The sequence below is a fragment of the Rana temporaria genome, chromosome 6 (genome assembly GCF_905171775.1).
Source record: "Rana temporaria chromosome 6, aRanTem1.1, whole genome shotgun sequence".
NCBI lineage: Eukaryota > Metazoa > Chordata > Amphibia > Anura > Ranidae > Rana > Rana temporaria.
The window spans coordinates 84,012,422-84,031,230 of NC_053494.1; the positions used below are offsets into that span (position 1 = coordinate 84,012,422).

Sequence of the window (18,809 nt, forward strand, 5' to 3'; positions counted from 1 at the left end):
CGCGCGTGGCCCATGAGCTGAGTGCCCTGACCCAGGCTGTGCAGGACAATACAAGGTCTGGCCAGGCCAATGCGGCTGCCCTCACTGCCTGTCTCACTCGCATTGCAGGGGCCATGGAGGGCAGGCCAGCAGGGGCGGCTCCTCCTTCCCCAGCTCAACCCCCCCAGGAGGCTCCTCCTTCCCCAGCTCAACCCCCCCAGGAGGCTCCTCCTTCCCCAGCTCAACGCCCCCCCAATGGACATCCTCCGCGACGGCGTGGCCGTGGCCGTGGCCGTGCCCCTGCCCGTGCCCCTGCCCAGCCAAGGCGTAGCAATCGCCGCCGCTAATAAATTTGCTGGGATACTTTTGTTTTTTTGTTTATGCATTTTTTTTTTTTTACATTTTGTCTTCTGTACTTATGATTAGATTTATGTGTGTGAATGATGTGTGAATGTGGGGGGGTGGCATTCCTAAGAAATTAAGGTTGTCACCCTCAGTTTTGGTGGAGAAGGGATCCCCAGGACCAGGGAGAAGTGCAATCCCAGGTTCCTGAATGGTGTATGAATGCACAGTGACATAATTGGAGCCGTGGCGTGGCGTTGCTGCTCCCAAGTCCCAAAGGGGGGGGGGGGGGACTTGGATCTAATCCAATTCGATGTGCATGTGATGTGTCTGTGCAAGGAACCACAGTGGTGTGCATTCATGCATTTTCATTGTGACTTTATTGATGTGCATTTACAGGGAAAAGATACATTCTTATTGTGACATTAATCATGTACATTTACTGGGAAAAAATGCCTTCTGCAAGGCGTCTCCTAGCTGCTGTGCCCTCAGCAGACCGGGTACAGTTGGTTGGGATAGTATTGCCTGGGTCAGGGGTCAGGTCATCACATAAGTCAATATGCAGTCCCCTTCTGAGGGCAAAGTTGTGGAGTATACAACATGCCCCAATGATTTGGCACACAAAGTCAGGGGAATACAGCAGGGTACCCCCAGACTTATCCAGGCATCTGAAGCGGGACTTCATAAGGCCAAAGGTCCGTTCAACCACTCCCCGGGTTCGTATGTGCGCCTGGTTGTAGCGTTGCTCTCCTGGGGTTTGGGGGTTCCTGAATGGGGTCATTAGATGAGGTCCCAAGGCATATCCTGAGTCACCTGTAAGGGAAAAGACAGGAGGATATTAGTCATGCATGTGCCCCTTGTGATGTCAGCATCATGGGGGGCACATACCTGACACACATGTCACTCACCAATCAGCCAGCTGTCTCCATACATGTTCTGGTCAAAATCTCTTGAGATCTGGGTCTGCCGGTAAATATAACTATCATGGCAGGATCCAGGAAATTTAGCACAGACATGCCAGATGAGGCCATGGGCATCTACGATGACTTGCACATTGATGGAATGCCATCCTTTTCGATTCCGGAACATGTGCTCAGTATCATGGGGTGGTTGTAGTGCCACATGGGTACAATCAATGGCCCCGATGGTGCGTGGAAATCTGGCAATGTGATAAAAGTCGGTCATGGACTTTAAACGCTGATCCTCCTGGGTGGGTTTTTGAAACTGATTTCCCATGCGCCGCAGGATTGCAGGGACCACTTGGTGCACACACCTGCTGATGGAGGATTGTGCCATCCCAGCCACGCCTCCACTTGTGCGTTGGAATGAGCCAGTGGCCAGAAAATGCAAAGTGGCCAGTACTTTGGTGAGTGGCTGCAGTGCATGGGAGCGTTGGGTTGGGCTGGTAAGATCATCCTGAAGTATTGTTGTTAATTCCAGGATGGCCTCACGGGTAAATCTGTAGTTGCGGTAAACTTCAGAATCAGGCATGCCAAACAAATCTTGCCGTGGGCGGTAGACCCTCTCCTGTGCCCTCCTCCTCCTCCTCTGTGCCCTCCTCCTTCTTTGTGCCTCTATATCGACTAATGCAGCTAGTATCATTGCTGGTCCTGGCATTTTGGCAGAGAGATTTCAGTCCTGAATGTGTGTGTGCTGAGCTCTTCCTGAATGGTGTTGCTTCAGCAGACATTCAGACGGCATGTGTAAAATTAGGGCTGCTTTTATAAAGTGTAAATTTCCACCAAAAATCTAACAGGTGCGCACAGGGCGTAATCTACGGCGCACACACTTAATTCTGTGGATCGCCCTATCTCCCTCATTTGCATCTTTGCCTATCAAATAAAGCGGCGTGCCTAGCGTAATTTGCGCACGAGAATGCGCCGGCGTAATATTTTTAGGTAGGACGGAAAAGCCGGAATTTCAGGCGCTTCTCGTTTTGAGGATCGGGCGCAAAGATACACGCCGTGTAAATTTAGAAAAATCGAGTTAAGTCGGCGTATCTCTTTTGTGGATCTGGCCCCCTGTATCCAAAATCCAGCTAAATCCAGGTAAATCCTGAAAAGGATTTCTGGTTTCCACAGGCAGGTTCCCCTTGGGGGTAAAAAACAGCTCCTTGCTCTCCTGAATGTGGAGAGGAAATGACACCACATATCCCTCTTGGCCCTCCTTAAGTACCTACCTTGACTCTATTCAGGTGATGTGTTCCTCCCCTCAACTGATTATCCCAGCTTGTAGTTGTTTGTGAGCTAGCCATGTGTGGCTCCATCTTGCTTCCAAAAACGCCGCTTCTGAGAGGCGTATTAAAGCGCCGTCATTAATTTTACATACATCGGCGTCACTTCCGAAACCGGAAGTGCCGCCGCGGCCATTTTGCTAGTGGATTCGATTGCCCATCGATCCGCGTCACTTCCGCAATCAGAAGTGCTGCTGCGGTCATTTTATTGGTTGGTTATGCATGAGACGTCTGGAGACATCCCAACCGGATCCGGAAGTTCCCCGGCGGCCATTTTGGAAGAGGGCCCAGACTTGTATTAGAAATCTGGCATGTATCTCCCACAGGGAGAGCAGCCAAATCAAAGCGGTGGAATTAAAAAAGTGGTGGGGAGGTAAAGAGCTCAAGCAGTGACATTGATCACTGCTTGAAAAAAATAACAAAAACGGGCCCAGCCCAGGTTTGGATTATAGAGAAAAAATTGTTTAGGTTAGTGAGGTACTGTTCTCCTGCAGTTCTTTTGGGAACCACTGGGAGACACTTGTGGAGTAAAAAGCCACAGCTGCCTTTTATATTCACCAAAGAAGGTATTGCTGCCTCACTTATGGTAAATTTTGAGGACATTTGGGTACAAAGCCCAATGTCTCCCCTGGCAGCTGATGAGTCAAAAAATAGGGAAAAAATGGAAACAACCTGCAAATGAACAATAGAGACACCACTGAATTGGATGGTGCAATCGGCACATCTTTATTCAGAAAAGAAACGGCGGGAAACACTCTGCTTCACGCGGAGAGTTTCCATCCTGAGGTTCTGAAAAAATCTATTCCATATAGTCAGTTCCTTCGGCTTAGAAGGAATTGTTCTACGGATGCTGACTTTCAAAAGGAGAGTGATTCGTTATCTGAACGCCTTCTGGTGAGAGGCTATACTAAAACTAGCCTGAAGAAGGCCTTCAATAGAGTGAGAGACACCAGTAGACGGTCCCTCATCTTTTTGTTATTTTTTTCAAGCAGTGATTAATGTCACTGCTTGAGCTCTTTACCTCCCCACCACTTTTTTAATTCCACCGCTTTGATTTGGCTGCTCTCCCTGTGGGAGATACATGCCAGATTTCTAATACAAGTCTGGGCCCTCTTCCAAAATGGCCGCCGGGGAACTTCCGGATCCGGTTGGGATGTCTCCAGACGTCTCATGCATAACCAACCAATAAAATGACCGCAGCAGCACTTCCGGTTTCGGAAGTGACGCCGATGTATGTAAAATTAATGACGGCGCTTTAATGCGCCTCTCAGAAGCGGCGTTTTTGGAAGCAAGATGGAGCCACACATGGCTAGCTCACAAACAACTACAAGCTGGGATAATCAGTGCGGCGATTGAGGGGAGGAACACATCACCTGAATAGAGTCAAGGTAGGTACTTAAGGAGGGCCAAGAGGGATATGTGGTGTCATTTCCTCTCCACATTCAGGAGAGCAAGGAGCTGTTTTTTACCCCCAAGGGGAACCTGCCTGTGGAAACCAGAAATCCTTTTCAGGATTTGGAAAGGGATTTCTCTGTGTAAACAGAAAAAACACTGCGCTAACGTGTGAAATCAATTAAATAACCGTGTGAAATAAAATAAAGAGCTGCCAGTATTAATTACTAGATACCATAGTAAACAAAAGAGCACAAAAAACAAGATAATACAGCGCTAATAGCTTGACCTGTGAAAAATATATATGTGAAATAAATGGCCAATAATAATATGAGTGAACATAATAAGTGAATTGAAAATATAATACAAAATTCAAAATATCAGACCCATCCAAATTAATGAATGAGTGTAATAGGAAAAATAGTCCATAAAAAATCAGTGAATTGAGTCCAATTTAAGTGACCAACAGTATCTGCATGTGAAAAGATCCTCCACCGAAGATGAAGTAGAAAGACACCCAATATGTGGGAAATGAAATCTCCTTACCAGAGAAAAAGACCGGGCTTTCAACGGTCTCATAAGGTATGAGGATGTTTAAAGTCTTCCCTGAAAAGACTATTCCAGACACTGCTACTAACACCAGCATAAGAGCTCCAAGGGACAAGATCCTAATCAGATCCACTCCAGTTTAGCAATTGGCGTTGATGTATTCATAAAATAAAGAATGGTGGGAAACCACATAGTGCGTTACTGTTTCTGCTTTGCAGAAAAAGCTGTTTGTTGTCTGCATATGCTGTATATGCTGAATCTATTTTTGTAATAAATTGATATAATTTTTTATATATTTTTGAAACCTTTTTTTGTGTTGCCTATACAATCCCACTCTATGAGGTATATTCGATTAATTTCTAGTACTATAGGATGATGGCAACCACTTGCTATCATATGTGAGTTGGTCTTTTTTCTATAAGAGGTGTCCTATCTACCTAAATATCTCATTAGGCAATAAAAGAGACTACTGTTGGCCCCATTTGCCTAAAATGGTCCATGACTACGTTAGTTCTTGCAAGGTTTGTGCCAGTAACAACCTTTCAAGAAAACCACCTTTTGGTCTTCTAACCTCCCTCCCAGTTCCAAATAGACCCTGGGAGGTTGTCTCAATGGATTTTATAGTTGACCTCCCTAGATCAAACGGTGAAAACACCATCATGGTCACAGTAGACTTACTAACAAAGATGGCACACTTTATTCCTTTAAAAAATTTACCAACCTCTTTCCAAACAGCAAAAGCTTTCATCAGCAACGTCCTCAAACTCCATGGATTACCCTCTCAAATCATTTCGGATCGCGGTTCTCAATTCATTTCTAAATTCTGGAAAGCCCTATGTGATACCTTACAAATTGATCACCGCATGTCCACGGCTTACCACCCTCAGACAAATGGACAAACAGAACGTGTCAACCAGACTCTAGAACAGTATTTACGTTGTTATTGCACCCATCTTCAGGATGACTGGTTCCATTTGCTTCCCCACGCTGAATTTGCATACAACAATGCCACCAGCTCTTCATCCCGATTTTCACCCTTCTACGCGAACTACGGTTTTCACCCTAACAGCTTACTATCCTCCTTCCTCCCAAACAATGTTCCTGCAGTACAAGACTATCTCTCAAATTTAAAAAAAAACTCTGGGAATTCTTCGTTCCAACTTGCCCAGCTACGACAAGCTGCCCAGCTACGACAAAAACAAAATTACGATGCTCACTGAACAGTACCTCCTGTTTATAAGGTTGGCGATTTAGTCTGGCTCTCCACCAGAAATCTACACCTTAAGATACCTTTGAAAAAACTTGGCCGTCAATTCACTGGTCCTTTTCCGATTTAAGATGTGATCAATCCTAACGCTGTTAAACTACTTCTACCTCCTGATTGGAAAATACATCCCTCATTTCATGTTTCACTCATCAAACCATTCATACCTAACTCATTTCCCAACAGAATTCCACATCCCCCACCTCCGCTGGACGTCATGGGTCAAACTGAATATGAGATTGAGAAAATTCTGGATTCTAGAAAGAGGGGCTCCTCTTTTCAGTACTTGATACGATGGAAGGGGTACAGTCAACTTGATGACTCCTGGGAAGACTCCTCACACCTTCATGCTCCCCGCCTGATCAGGCAATTCCATCGTTGATATCCTAATCGCCCATGTCCTAGAAGCAGCACTGATGGTGCCCCCTTGAGGAGGGGAGTATGTAACGCCACTGGCGTTATTCTACACAGAACGAGCGCAGCCTGTACCAATTCATACAGCTGCGCTCCTCTCTCTGACCTGTCCGCGTCACTTCCGGTGCGCTGCTATTTGCGGTCCACGATGGAACGCGGAAGTGCGCCCTGGCGTGCTTCGCCTTCTCCCGCACTCCTGGCCCTATTTAAAGCTCCAGTGATGACGGCAGGTCGTTCCGCTATTCTTGTTGGACGCCTGCCGTCACCTGGGACCGCACACATAGTGCCCTTGAAGCCTGTATTGCCTGAGCATCCGGCCCCCCTTGTTTCTGGGAACAAAGCTCCAGCCTGCACCAGCCACCGTTACCCAAGAGCTTCTCCATTCACCGACACTGAAGATCTCAGACCATATCCTGACCTCTCAGGAGCCACAGGATTACTTGGATGACCTCTTAGCAGCCTTAAACAAACATCTATTACCATCAGAACCGCAAGTATCATATATCATTGTTTATATTGACTCACAGTGAATAGACTGTATTGAATCCTTCTCAGTCCATATCTTTCAGTATAAACTTCCTGCCTGATTGTTCCATTCATCTTTGATATCCATACTGAGAGTAGGTGATTACTGTGGGTCAATAGTAAAACACTTAACACAGTTTCTTGAAGAAATACTTGCTGCTAGTAACTTAGAACCTATTGTCTTACTTGAACCAGATACTATAAAGACTATTCAACCTGATTACTTGTTGCATAATATGCTTATGAAGTAATAAGCATTCCTATGTTTTTTGTTGATTATCTATTAGAGTTGTGATGATTTAAACCCTAAAACTCTCTGCGACATCGAGGAAGTGACGGAATACCCACACACTACCCGATGAATCCATATACAGGAAGCGGCCGGTAACATAAAGGATTACTAAGGTTCGCCTGCCCCTGACAGTGACTCGAGCTGGGCATTGCCGCTTAGTGAAGGATTGGCTCGGCTGCTCTAGTCCTGCAAAGGGAACTGCGTTCCTGCTGAGAAAAAAGTGCAGGAACTCCGTTCCCAAGCGTTCCCGCAGGACTTGAGCCCTGGTTTCCACCCAGAGACTGTTTATATTAATCAGCCTGCAGGACAGACAGACAATGGGAGTGCCATAGCTAAAACCCGGATGCTGGAATGAGGAGAAAATCACTAAGTGATCCTGACAGTAACCCATGTAGCAAGCAGCCCCTTTGGGTCCGCGGCAAAGTTATGGATGGGAATTATCTGCCAACTAGACTGTGCCATTTCTTTAGGATAGGTGGGTGGCAACAGAAGGTCTTTCTAGCAGTATGCAGGGGGTTAAGCAGTGGCTACACCATTTGCCCCACCTGTAGTGGGTGCTGTGTGTTAAAAAGAGTGACTGCGTGAGGGTGCTCTGGAACAGCCTGAAAGGTTATTCTGGCCTATAGTGTCCAGGCCAATTTATTGTTGTATATTAGTTTGTAACAGAGGCAACAGTGATGCATAATCGTGTCCAGGCAGATTTTAAGTTCTGTTTAAAGCATCAGCATTATTTTATCCCACCCTTACATTATTTTACTATACACACTATGGGCCAGATCCACAAAGCACTTACGCTGGCATATCTCGAGATGCGCGGCGTAAGTGTAAATATGCACCGGCGTATCTATGCGCTGTATCCCCAAAACAAGATACGCCTGAAAACCAGATTTTTCCGACCGACGTAAAAAGATTACACCAGTGCATCGTGGGCGCAAAAATACGCGAGAGGCACCATTGTTTTGCTATGCAAATATGCAAATGAGGGAGATACGGCGATCCACAAAAGTACGTTTGACCGGCGCAGGCTACGCGCTGTGCGCATCAGCTGTACGTCCGGTCTAAAGTTACCCCTCATAAAAGCAGCTTTAACTTTGCACCAGACGTGTGCATGTCAGCTAAAGCAACACCGTTAGGGACGAGCTGAGCAGCCACACTTGCAGGACAATAATCTGTATGCCAGAGACGCCTCGCATTAGGCATATTTGCACGTTAAACCCACACATTAATCATGGCACAATGAGAATGCACACATGCACTCCACTGTGGTCCCTAGCACAGACACATCACATCCTCATCAAATTGGATTAGCACAAGCCCACCATGCAGGACTTGGGAGCAGCAATGCCACGCCAAGGCTCCAATTATGTCACTGTACATTCATACACCATTCACACAGACCTGGGGATCACTTCTCCCTGGTCCTGGGGATCCCTTCTCCACCACAACTGAGGGTGACACCCCTTTTTCGGCAGGAATGTCACCCCCACAATAATACATCATTCACAAACATAAAACTAATCATAATAACAGTAAAAATAAATAAAAATAAAACACTGAAAACAAAAAAATACAAAAACTTAATGCCGCTGGCTTGGCCCACGCCTGGGCCGGCCACAGCCACGGCCCCGGCTCCTCAGGGGAGACTCATGGGGGGGGAATTTAGGGGAAGGAGGAGCATCCCCTGGTCTCTGCCCACCTGGCAGCCTGCTCTCCAAGGCCACGGCTTTTCTGCTGAGGCCCACATTGAGGGTTGCCGTGTTGGCCTGGACAGCCTGGGTCAGGGCACGCACATCCTGACCAACGCCTGCTGTGGCAGTCTGCAGGTCATTGAGACATGTTATGAGAGCCAGGGAGTTGCAAGACATGTCCACAACTGACTCTTTGATGGAGGCCAGGCTCTCCTCCATCCGGCCCAAAGTCTGGGTGACCTGACCCAGATGGCGGGTCTGACGGGTCCGGTCCCTTCTTAATTCTGCAGGCAGAACCTCTGCCACCCCCCTGGTCTTGCGGGTCACCTTCCTGCCTCCAGATGAGGCTTGTGGCCTGGGAGAAGGGGAGACCCCTGGGGGGGAAGCCCTGTTGGGGGAGGAGTGGGAGGGGCTACCCCTGATGGAGGCCTGACTGCTGCCAGCCCTAGGGGGAGACTCCTCCAAATGGAGCGTGAGATCATTCCCTGACATCACCTCCTCCTCCTCAACCACCTCAGAGGACTCCGGGCTTGCCTGGGGGTCTTCCTCAGACTCATGTCCGGTGGAGGCTGCAGACTGGCCAGATGGCCCAGCACCCTCCTGCACATCTGTGGATGACACAAAACATACACAGGTTGGAGGATCCACACACTTGTCACATATTCCCTTCCCCCTTCCACACATGCTACTCACCAGATAGAAAAAAAAAACACTTACCTGTCCTCACGGCCTCCTCAATAGAGTCAAAGCCAGGCAGCCCCTCCACTTGCTGCCTGTGGAAGCACTGGGCCACCACACGCTCCTCAGCAGTCAGCCAAATAGTGCATGGTGGTCCCCCTCCAGTGCCCCTGGCATGAGCGACCATCTTTGCCAGCTTCCCACGGACCACACGCCTGAGATCATTGATCTTTTTTTGGATCCCATTGCGGGTCCGGGTCTCACCCCCCAATGCATTGACATCATCTGTGATGTCCTGCAGTATCTGCCTCCTCCTGGCCAGGGTGGTGTTGGCACTCTCAGGGCCATGCAGCAAACGACCAAAGCGGGTAATGGCCCTCACAATGATCTCCTTCTCCCACAAGGAGTAGTTTAGCTTCCTCTTCCTCTCAGTCATATTTCCACAACACTCTCCAAAACACTCTCCAAAAATCACAACGACACGACACAAACCAACAAACAGCAACAGACAACGGAACAAAAGCACCTTTCTTCAGGAAGGGAAACAAATGGATGTACTTTTGCAATGGAAGGGCGTATGTCTGGGCCTATTTATGCACTGGGCGTATCTCACTAAGTACGCCGGCGCCTAGTTCCTATCTCACTGATTGCACGGGCCGAGTTCTGAGCATGCGCAGAGAGGCTCTGACCATAGTCAGCGTCATGCGCATGCGCAGTATGGCCGGCCCTTCATTTGCATGGGGTCACGGCTCATTTCAATGGAACACGCCCACGTCCTTCCCACTTTCAATTACGCCGGCTTAAGCCTCTGAATTTACGTCGCGCCGGCGCAAATTTGGGCGCAAATACTATGAGGATACGGTACTTGCGTCTCTAAGTTGAGCCGGCGTAACCTAAATGAGATGCGCTACGTCGGTCTATATATGCGCCGATGTACGTGGATCTGGCCCTATATACCTTACAATCCCACAGCAGCATTTGTATCCACAGGAATCCTGTTTTACTCTTCCCCAAGCAGCCCATTCCTCCTTAGTATAATTTGAAACACATACACAGTTTTATTTCAGCACCATTCTTCTCACCCTGCTAGTAACATATCATCTCAGATGATTTACTATGACTTGAAGAGTATCCATTACTTATTTTTACAATTAACAGATTATTTTTCCTGGGTTAAGTGATACAAATGCAAAATTACATAAGCAATCAATGATTTACCTTATAAGGTTTTTACTGGCACATCTTATGAGAATAGGTAATCAAATTTATAAAATAAGAATAGGAAGCATTTCATATGTACAGTATTTTAGCACTTTTGTAATGACTAGCTGCTTTAGATTTTTAGATCAATACATAATTACCCTGTTTAGCATTAAATAATCTACTTTCATATGATAACACATGCAAAAACAATATTTATTAACCCAGTAGCTGTGTGTGAACACATTTAGTTGCTTATAATTAGAACCCATGCTGAAAATCATCTTTGCTCAACAAACTGTTGTGGCCATAATTGTGTTATGTAGCTGATGCTCACAAAATGTTTCTATTACAATGTTTTTCTTTTTTTCTTTGACTTTAGTTTCAACGATCATATGAATATTCACCCCCATTTCGATTTGGTACAGTCCCTAATGGAAGCACCGAAAGAAATATTAGAAATAATTATCCTGAAATGCATCAGTATATGGTGAAGTTTAACCAAAAAGGAGTGCAGGATGCCCTTGTCAGTCTGAAGACTGGGTGAGTTATTCTACTTTTACTTAATTTCATATGACCTTAGCACAGTGAAATGAAAGAAGGGCTTTACCACATATACCTAAAATGAAATTTTCAATCCTCAACACTTGATCCTGTATGAAAAAAAATTCCACTCCTAGACCAGGATGTCCAGCATTGTCCTCTTTGCAGGTGAAGTTCTCCATCTGCATCTCTGTTCCCTCACCCCCATATTGAAACCAAATCATAGACCTGTCAGAGATCCATGGTGTGTTTGGATATACAGAAAATCACCCACAACATGATGGGGGTACTCTGCCCCTCTAATAGGTTATGTATTTTATGAATGAAAATGTGGCAAAGTGTGTATATTTTACTGTGCTCCCTATATGTTGCCTTGTCCAAGTCTTCCAATATGTACTCTATTATATGACTTGGGTATATTTTGTTCTAACATTTAAAGACAGCATTTTTTTTTTTACTAAAGAACTTTCCTGTCATATTTTTGGGTACCAGTGTAAATGTGTTTGTATAACTAAAAGTACATGTTCCACTGGTGTTAAGTGCAATTCTTAGTGACCTAATCATTTTCATTTGGCCCATTTTCTAAAAATGTAGCTGCTGCTTTCAGCCTTTTAATCTAAATTAATTATTAAAGTCTGAATTATCTGATTTATAGGCAAGTAAAGAGGATTTTGCAATTGTCATCCAATACATCATGTTCTCTGTAAAAAAAAAAAAAGCTATCAATCCAGATTAAAAGTATTGCTATATCTCATCATGGTTTATACAGTACCTTTAGTTATTTAGAAATGTTTTAACCACTTGCTTACTGTGCACATATACCCCCTCTCTGCCCAGGCAAAATTGACAATTGCGCGGTTGTGCGATGTGGCTCCCAAACAAAATGTCCTTTTTTTTCCCACAAATAGAGATTTCTTTTGGTGGTATTTTTTTTTATAATTCTTTATTTATCCGTTTTTCCTTATTTCACATTTCCTCAAACAAGGATATTATCACATCATCAAAGGCAAACATTCATACATCTATACATTATACCTGTTTTCTGACCTTTCCTTGGCCATATTTGCCTCCACCTATATACACTGACACATAAATCAAATACTGATTACACTCTCTTCTTATTCTCTATTCCCCAGATACAATTGACGTGTTCTCTCCTTGTTTGAGGTATTGAAAACCTAAAGCCTAGGTTCTCCCCCCCTTCCCCCCCCCCACCCCTGCGTCAGGACCCTTTGTCCATAACCATCATGAACAAAACAAAAAAAATTGCAGATTCCTCCCCCTTCACTGTTCTCTCCCCTCCCCCCTACCCCCCCCTCCTTCCTGTTCCCTTTGTTCCCTATATCTAGCATAGGGAGCCCAAATCTCCCTAAACTTCTCCTCCTGTTCCCTCAGAGCCATTGTAAGTTTCTCCATGTATTGAATTTCCATGATTTTTGCATGCCATTGTGGTCTACTTGGAGAGCAAGTACTCTTCCAGAGAGCTGGAATACACGCTCTAGCTGTTATTAGCAAATGCCTTACCAGGGATTTTTTATATTTTTCTACTGATATCGGAATATCCAACAACAAGTAGATCGCCGGATTCTCTCCAAGAGACATTTAGGTTATTTCTTCTACTTCTTCTGATACCATCTTCCAGAAATCTTTCACTCCTTCGCAATTCCAAAAAATGTGTATCAGAGTTCCCTCTTCTTTTTGACAACGCCAACAAAGGTTTGACACTTGAGGGAAAATTTGATTTAGGACTTCCGGAGTCCTATACCACCTGCTCAGAATCTTATATCCTCCCTCTTGATATTTGGATGCTAAAGATGCTTTATGATTGAATAAAAAAAAAATTCTTCTGATTCTCTGTGAAAGTTACCCCTAAATCTCTCTCCCAGGTATGTATGAAGCCTATTTCTTGTGGAACTTTTAGTTCGTTAACTAGGGAATAAAACAGTGATAGCGAATGTCTCACCGCTTCTCCCTTAAGACACAGTTTCTCATATTCCGACAGGGTTACCCTCACCGTTGTCTGTCCCTGAATTGATCGAAGGAAACCCCTTAACTGTCTTCTCCTATATGGGTCTGAATCCTCCGCTAGTTCCCTTTCTATTTCCTCACTTGTCATTACCCGGTTCTCCTTCTGGAAGTGTATCAATCTAGTTTTGCCTTGTCTTTTTAGATTCCTGAACCCCAGGTCATTCAGACCTGGAATAAACGCCGGGTTCCCTAGGATTGGTGTCAAAAGGTTTGCTTCTGTTTCATCATTTAAGTTTCTAAATGCTTTTTTAACCACGCTAATTGTCGTCCCTATCGTTGGGTGACTTTTAACTGATTGTGGTAAAACGGATTTAGAAAGCCAAATTACGCCTTCCAGTGGTAATTCCGACATTGCCTGTTCTAAGAGGATCCAAGGTTTAACCTTCGGTGTAACGCACCAATCCAATGCTCTTGACAGATGCACAGCCTCATAATATGCGAGTGGGTCTGGGAATCCCACCCCCCCTTTTTCCTTTGGTAGTGTTAAGATATCTCTCCTGACTCTAGCTGGTTTCCCTGCCCATATAAATCCCGCAAACTTCGCTCTGATTTCTTTCAAGAATCCCTGAGGAATTCTAGTTGGGAGTGTCTGTAATAGATATAGTAACCTCAGCATAGCGTTCATCTTTATGATATTGACCCTGCCAAACCAGGTAAAAACCTCTTTATCCCATTTATGCAGGTCCCGTTTGATTTGCCTCGCCAGCGGTGCTAAATTTAACTCTAATGCCGCATACACACCATCACTTTATGTGATGAAAAAAAACGACACTTTCTGTGAAGTAAAAAATGACGTTTTTGAAACTTCAATTTTCAAAGACGAAGTTGCCTACACACCATCGTTTTTCTCACAATGTTCTTGCAAAGTGAGGTTACGTTCCACCACGTTTTACCATTGAAGCTTGCTTCATAAGTAGCTTCTGGGCATGCGTGGATGAAAAAACGTCTTAGAAAACGACGTTTTTTGCTACACACGGTCAAAAGTGCACTTTTGAAAAACGACACATAAAATTGAAGCATGCTTCAATTTTTTTTGGTCGTTTTTTACAAGACATAAAACGACGTTTTCCCCCACACACAGTCAATTAAAGTGACGTTTTTAAAAACGTCATTTTTTTTCATCACATAAAGTGATGGTGTGTACGCGGCATAATGCCGCATACACACCATCACTTTATGTGATGAAAAAAAAACGACACTTTCTGTGAAGTAAAAAATGACGTTTTTGAAACTTCAATTTTCAAAGACGAAGTTGCCTACACACCATCGTTTTTCTCACAATGTTCTTGCAAAGTGAGGTTACGTTCCACCACGTTTTACCATTGAAGCTTGCTTCATAAGTAGCTTCTGGGCATGCGTGGATGAAAAAACGTCTTAGAAAACGACGTTTTTTGCTACACACGGTCAATATCTGTGAAGTAAAAAGTGCACTTTTGAAAAACGACACATAAAATTGAAGCATGCTTCAATTTTTTTTGGTCGTTTTTTACAAGACATAAAACGATGTTTTCCCCCACACACAGTCAATTAAAGTGACGTTTTTAAAAACGTAATTTTTTTTCATCACATAAAGTGATGGTGTGTACGCGGCATAAGATTCTGTTTAATTTCTTCGGGATTTTAGTCCCCAAATATCCAATATGTGAGTTTGTCCATTTAAATGAGAAAAAATAGGTTAATTGTTGTTGTTGTACCATGTTCATCCCCACCCCCATTGCCTCCGACTTGTCATAGTTTACTTTAAAGTTTGAAAGTGCGCCATATTTAGCAATCTCAGCCAGCAGTGGGGGAAGAGATAAAGCCGGCTCAGTTAGAAAGAACATCAGATCATCCGCGAAGGCTGCGAGTTTGTGCTCCCCCCCTTTACACAGATACCTCTGATATCGGTATTTAGCCTTATTGTCCTTAAAAAGGGTTCTAGCGTCAAAATAAAAATAATTGGTGAAAGAGGGCAACCTTGCCGTGTCCCATTCCGTATATCAAAGGGTTCAGACATAATCTCATTTATCTTTATTCTAGCTTTCGGTTGGGAGTATAAGCTCAAAATCCATCTTTGCATCCCCTCTCGCAGTCCAATATGTTGTATAATTGTTTTTAGAAACTTCCAGTCCACCCTATCGAACGCATTTTCAGCGTCGGTAGATACCAGAACTAGTTTTTTTTTAAATAACTGCGAGAGGTGGATCGCGTTTATCATTTGCTGCGTATTTTCCCTGCCTTCCCTTCCTGGGGTAAATCCAACCTGGTCCTGATGTATCAGATCAGGGATATGTGGTAGTAATCTATTTGCTAGGATTTTTGTAAAGATCTTCAGATCCACATTTAATAATGATATAGGGCGATAATTCGAGCACTGTGTTGGATCTTTTCCCTCCTTGGGTATAACCGCTATGTGTGCCATAAGGGCTTCTTCCGGTATCCCCTGTCCTTCTCTTATCGAGTTGTATGCCTTTAGAAATCTTGGCATCAATTTTTCTGCATAAGTCTTAGGCCCCATACACACGGGAGGATTTATCCGCGGATACGGTCCAGCGGACCGTTTCCACGGATAAATCCTCTCAAGGATTTCCGCAGATTTTAATGCGATGGAGTGTACTCACCATCGCATTGAAATCCGCGCCGAAATCCTCTGGCGATGACGTGTCGCGCCGTCGCCGCGATTATGACGCGGCGACGTGCGCGACGCTGTCATATAAGGTATTCCACGCATGCGTCTAATCATTGCGTCCTTCGGACGGATGGATCCGGTGAGTCTATACAGACCAGCGGATCCATCCGTTGGGATGGATTCCAGCAGATGGATTTGTTTGGCATGTCAGCAAATATTCGATCTGCTGGAATCCATCCCAGGGGAGAAATATCCGCAGAAACAGATCCGCTGGAGTGTACACACCATAGGATCTATCCGCTGAAACCCATTTGCTGGGATTTTTTAGCGGATGGTTTCTATCGTGTGTACGGGGCCTTATAGTATAACAGGGTAAATCCGTCGGGACCGGGGCTTTACCTGGTTTTAGCAATTTTAGGGTATTTATAAATTCTTCTGCTGTAATCGGCTCCTCTATACTTCTCCCAATTTCCTCTGCTAATTTCGGCATTCCTGACCTCTCTATGTATTCTTTTGCCTTTTCCTCATGCCTCAAAGTATTTACTGTATTCTGCTCCTCTTTTAATTGGTATAAGCTCATATAATAGTTTTTAAATACTTTTGCGATTTCTTGTGAGGACTTAACCATCTTGTCACTAGGGTTGAGCGAACCCGAACTGTAAAGTTCGGGTTCGGTACGGACTTTGGGTTTTTCCCGAACCCGGACCCGAACCCGAATAATTGAAAAAAGTTTGGGTCCGGGATCGGAGTTCGGGAAAAAAAAAATGTGCGGAGGTCCCCGCAAATTCAATAACCAGACCCTTTAGGTCTGGTATGGATATTATGGGGAACCCCGCCGTCAATTAAAAAAAAAAATTACGTGCGGTTCCCGGTAAATATCCATAACCAGACCCAATCGAATGGGGCGAGTCCCATTTAAATTAGGCGCGCTCCCGCGCCGGACGTACTGCACATGCTCCGTCGGGTAAATTACCCGATGTGCATTGCGCTAACTGACGTCGCACCGACGTCATTTGCTTAGACGTTAACATAAATGGCGTCCAGCACCATTCACGGACGTCTTACGCAAACGACGTTGATGTTTAAATTTCGACGCGGGAACGACGGCCATACTTACCATGGCTTAAGAGAACTAGGGCTAAGCCCTATTTTTCGCGGCGTAACTCGACAGAAACAACGTAGATTTAGATCAATGGGCCGTTCGGGACGTTCGGGGATCGCCGTAAGTCTTCATTTGCATATTCTACGCCGGCCGCAATGGCCTCGCCACCTAGCGGCCGGCCTAGAATTGCATCCTTAAGATCCGACAGTGTAATTCAATTACACCTGTCGGATCTTAGGGCTAGCTATGCGTAACTGATTCTATGAATCAGTCGCATAGTTAGAAACAGAGATACGACGGTGTATCAGTAGATATGCCGTCGTATCTCGTTTGTGAATCTGGCCCAATATTTTTAACTTTTTGTTTTTTGCTATAATAAATGTCCCATTTTTTTATTAAAAAAACATTTTTTTCTTCTCAGATTAGCCGATACGTATTCTTCTACATATTTTTGGTAAAAAAAAAAATCACAATAAGCGTATAGTGATTGGTTTGCACAAAAGTTATAGCACCGGGAAGGGGTTAACACTAGGGAGCGAGGAAGCAGTTACATGTATTCTCTAGGCTAGGAGTGATTCTTACTGTGGGGGGAGGGGACTGACTGGGGTAGGTGACCAATCTGTGTTCCTATGTACAAGGGACACAGCATTGGTCTCCTCTTCCTGACAGGACATAGATCTGTGTGTTTACACACACAGATCCACGTCCTTGGCTGTGTAACGGCCGATCGCGTGTACCTGGTGGACATTGCGGCCGCCAGGCACACGCTCAGTGGCTTTAATGTCTGTCTGAATTGACAGCCATGGTCATCAGCACACATAGGGGGGCACAGAGACAGGCAAGTTAAACCAGGTATTTTACAGCATTAAATGGGACAAATGACACCACAGAAGCACTAGGCAGTTTATCATGCTTTATCCGCTTGCCGACCGTCTCACATAGATATACATCGGCACAATGGCACGGGCAGGCAAAGCAACATATATATACGATGCTTTGAACCTGCCCCCTACCCCACGACAAAGTCCCTGCGGGTCCGCCGGTGTCCCGCTATCGTGTCACAGAACGGCAGAACGGGGGATGCCTTTGTAAACAAGGCATCTCCCTGTTCTGTTTGGTAACACAGCACTGATTGTCTGCTTCCTCTCATCGGAAGCAGCGATCAGTGACGTGTCACAGTAAGCCACATCCCCTAACAGTTAGAATCACTCCCTAGGACACACTTAACCCCTTCCCCACCCCTATTGGTTAACCCCTTCATTGCCAGTGACATTTATACTATAAACAATGCATTTTTATAGCACTGATCGCTGTATAAATGTGAATGGTACCAAAATAGTGTCAAAAGTGTCCGATGTGTCCACCATAATGTCGCAGTCATGAAAAAAAATCGCAGATCGCCGCCATACAATGTAAAAAAAAATTATAACAAAAATGCCATAAATTTACCCTCTATTTGGTAAATGCTATAACTTTTGCGCAAACCAATCAATATACGCGTATTGTGTTTTTTTTACCAAAAACATGTAGAAGAATACATATCTGCCTAAACTGACAAAAAAAATGCTTTAAAAAAAATGGGGATATTTATTATAGCAAAAAATATAAAATATTGCTTTTTTTCCAAAATTGTCACTCGATTTTTGTTTATAGCGCAAAAAAATAAAAACCACAGAGATGATCAAATACCACCAAAAGAAATCTCTATTTGTGGGAAAAAAAGGACGTCATTTTTGTTTGGGAATTTGTAATGGGAGTTACTAATGCGCTAACCACACCTGGTGTAAATACACAACGACTAAGGGCCAGATTCACGTAGGGGAGCGGCGGCGTAACGTATCATAGATACGTTACACCGCCGCAAGTTTTCATTGCAAGTGCCTGATTCACGAAGCACTTGCGATGAAAACTACGCTGACAGTCTCCGGCGCAAGGCGGGCCAATTCAAATGGGCGTGTGCCATTTAAATTAG

The 18,809-nt window shown here is 44.7% G+C and overlaps 1 protein-coding gene across 1 annotated transcript in view; it reads left to right on the forward strand.

The window, feature by feature from the left end:
* GRIN2A (glutamate ionotropic receptor NMDA type subunit 2A) overlaps positions 1 to 18,809 on the forward strand; it is a 1,843,544-nt gene that overhangs the window by 1,522,543 nt on the left and 302,192 nt on the right. The window contains exon 10 of the mRNA XM_040356964.1: positions 10,939 to 11,099. Within this exon, the coding sequence (XP_040212898.1) occupies positions 10,939 to 11,099 (161 nt within the window). The remainder of the gene's footprint in view (positions 1 to 10,938; positions 11,100 to 18,809) is intronic.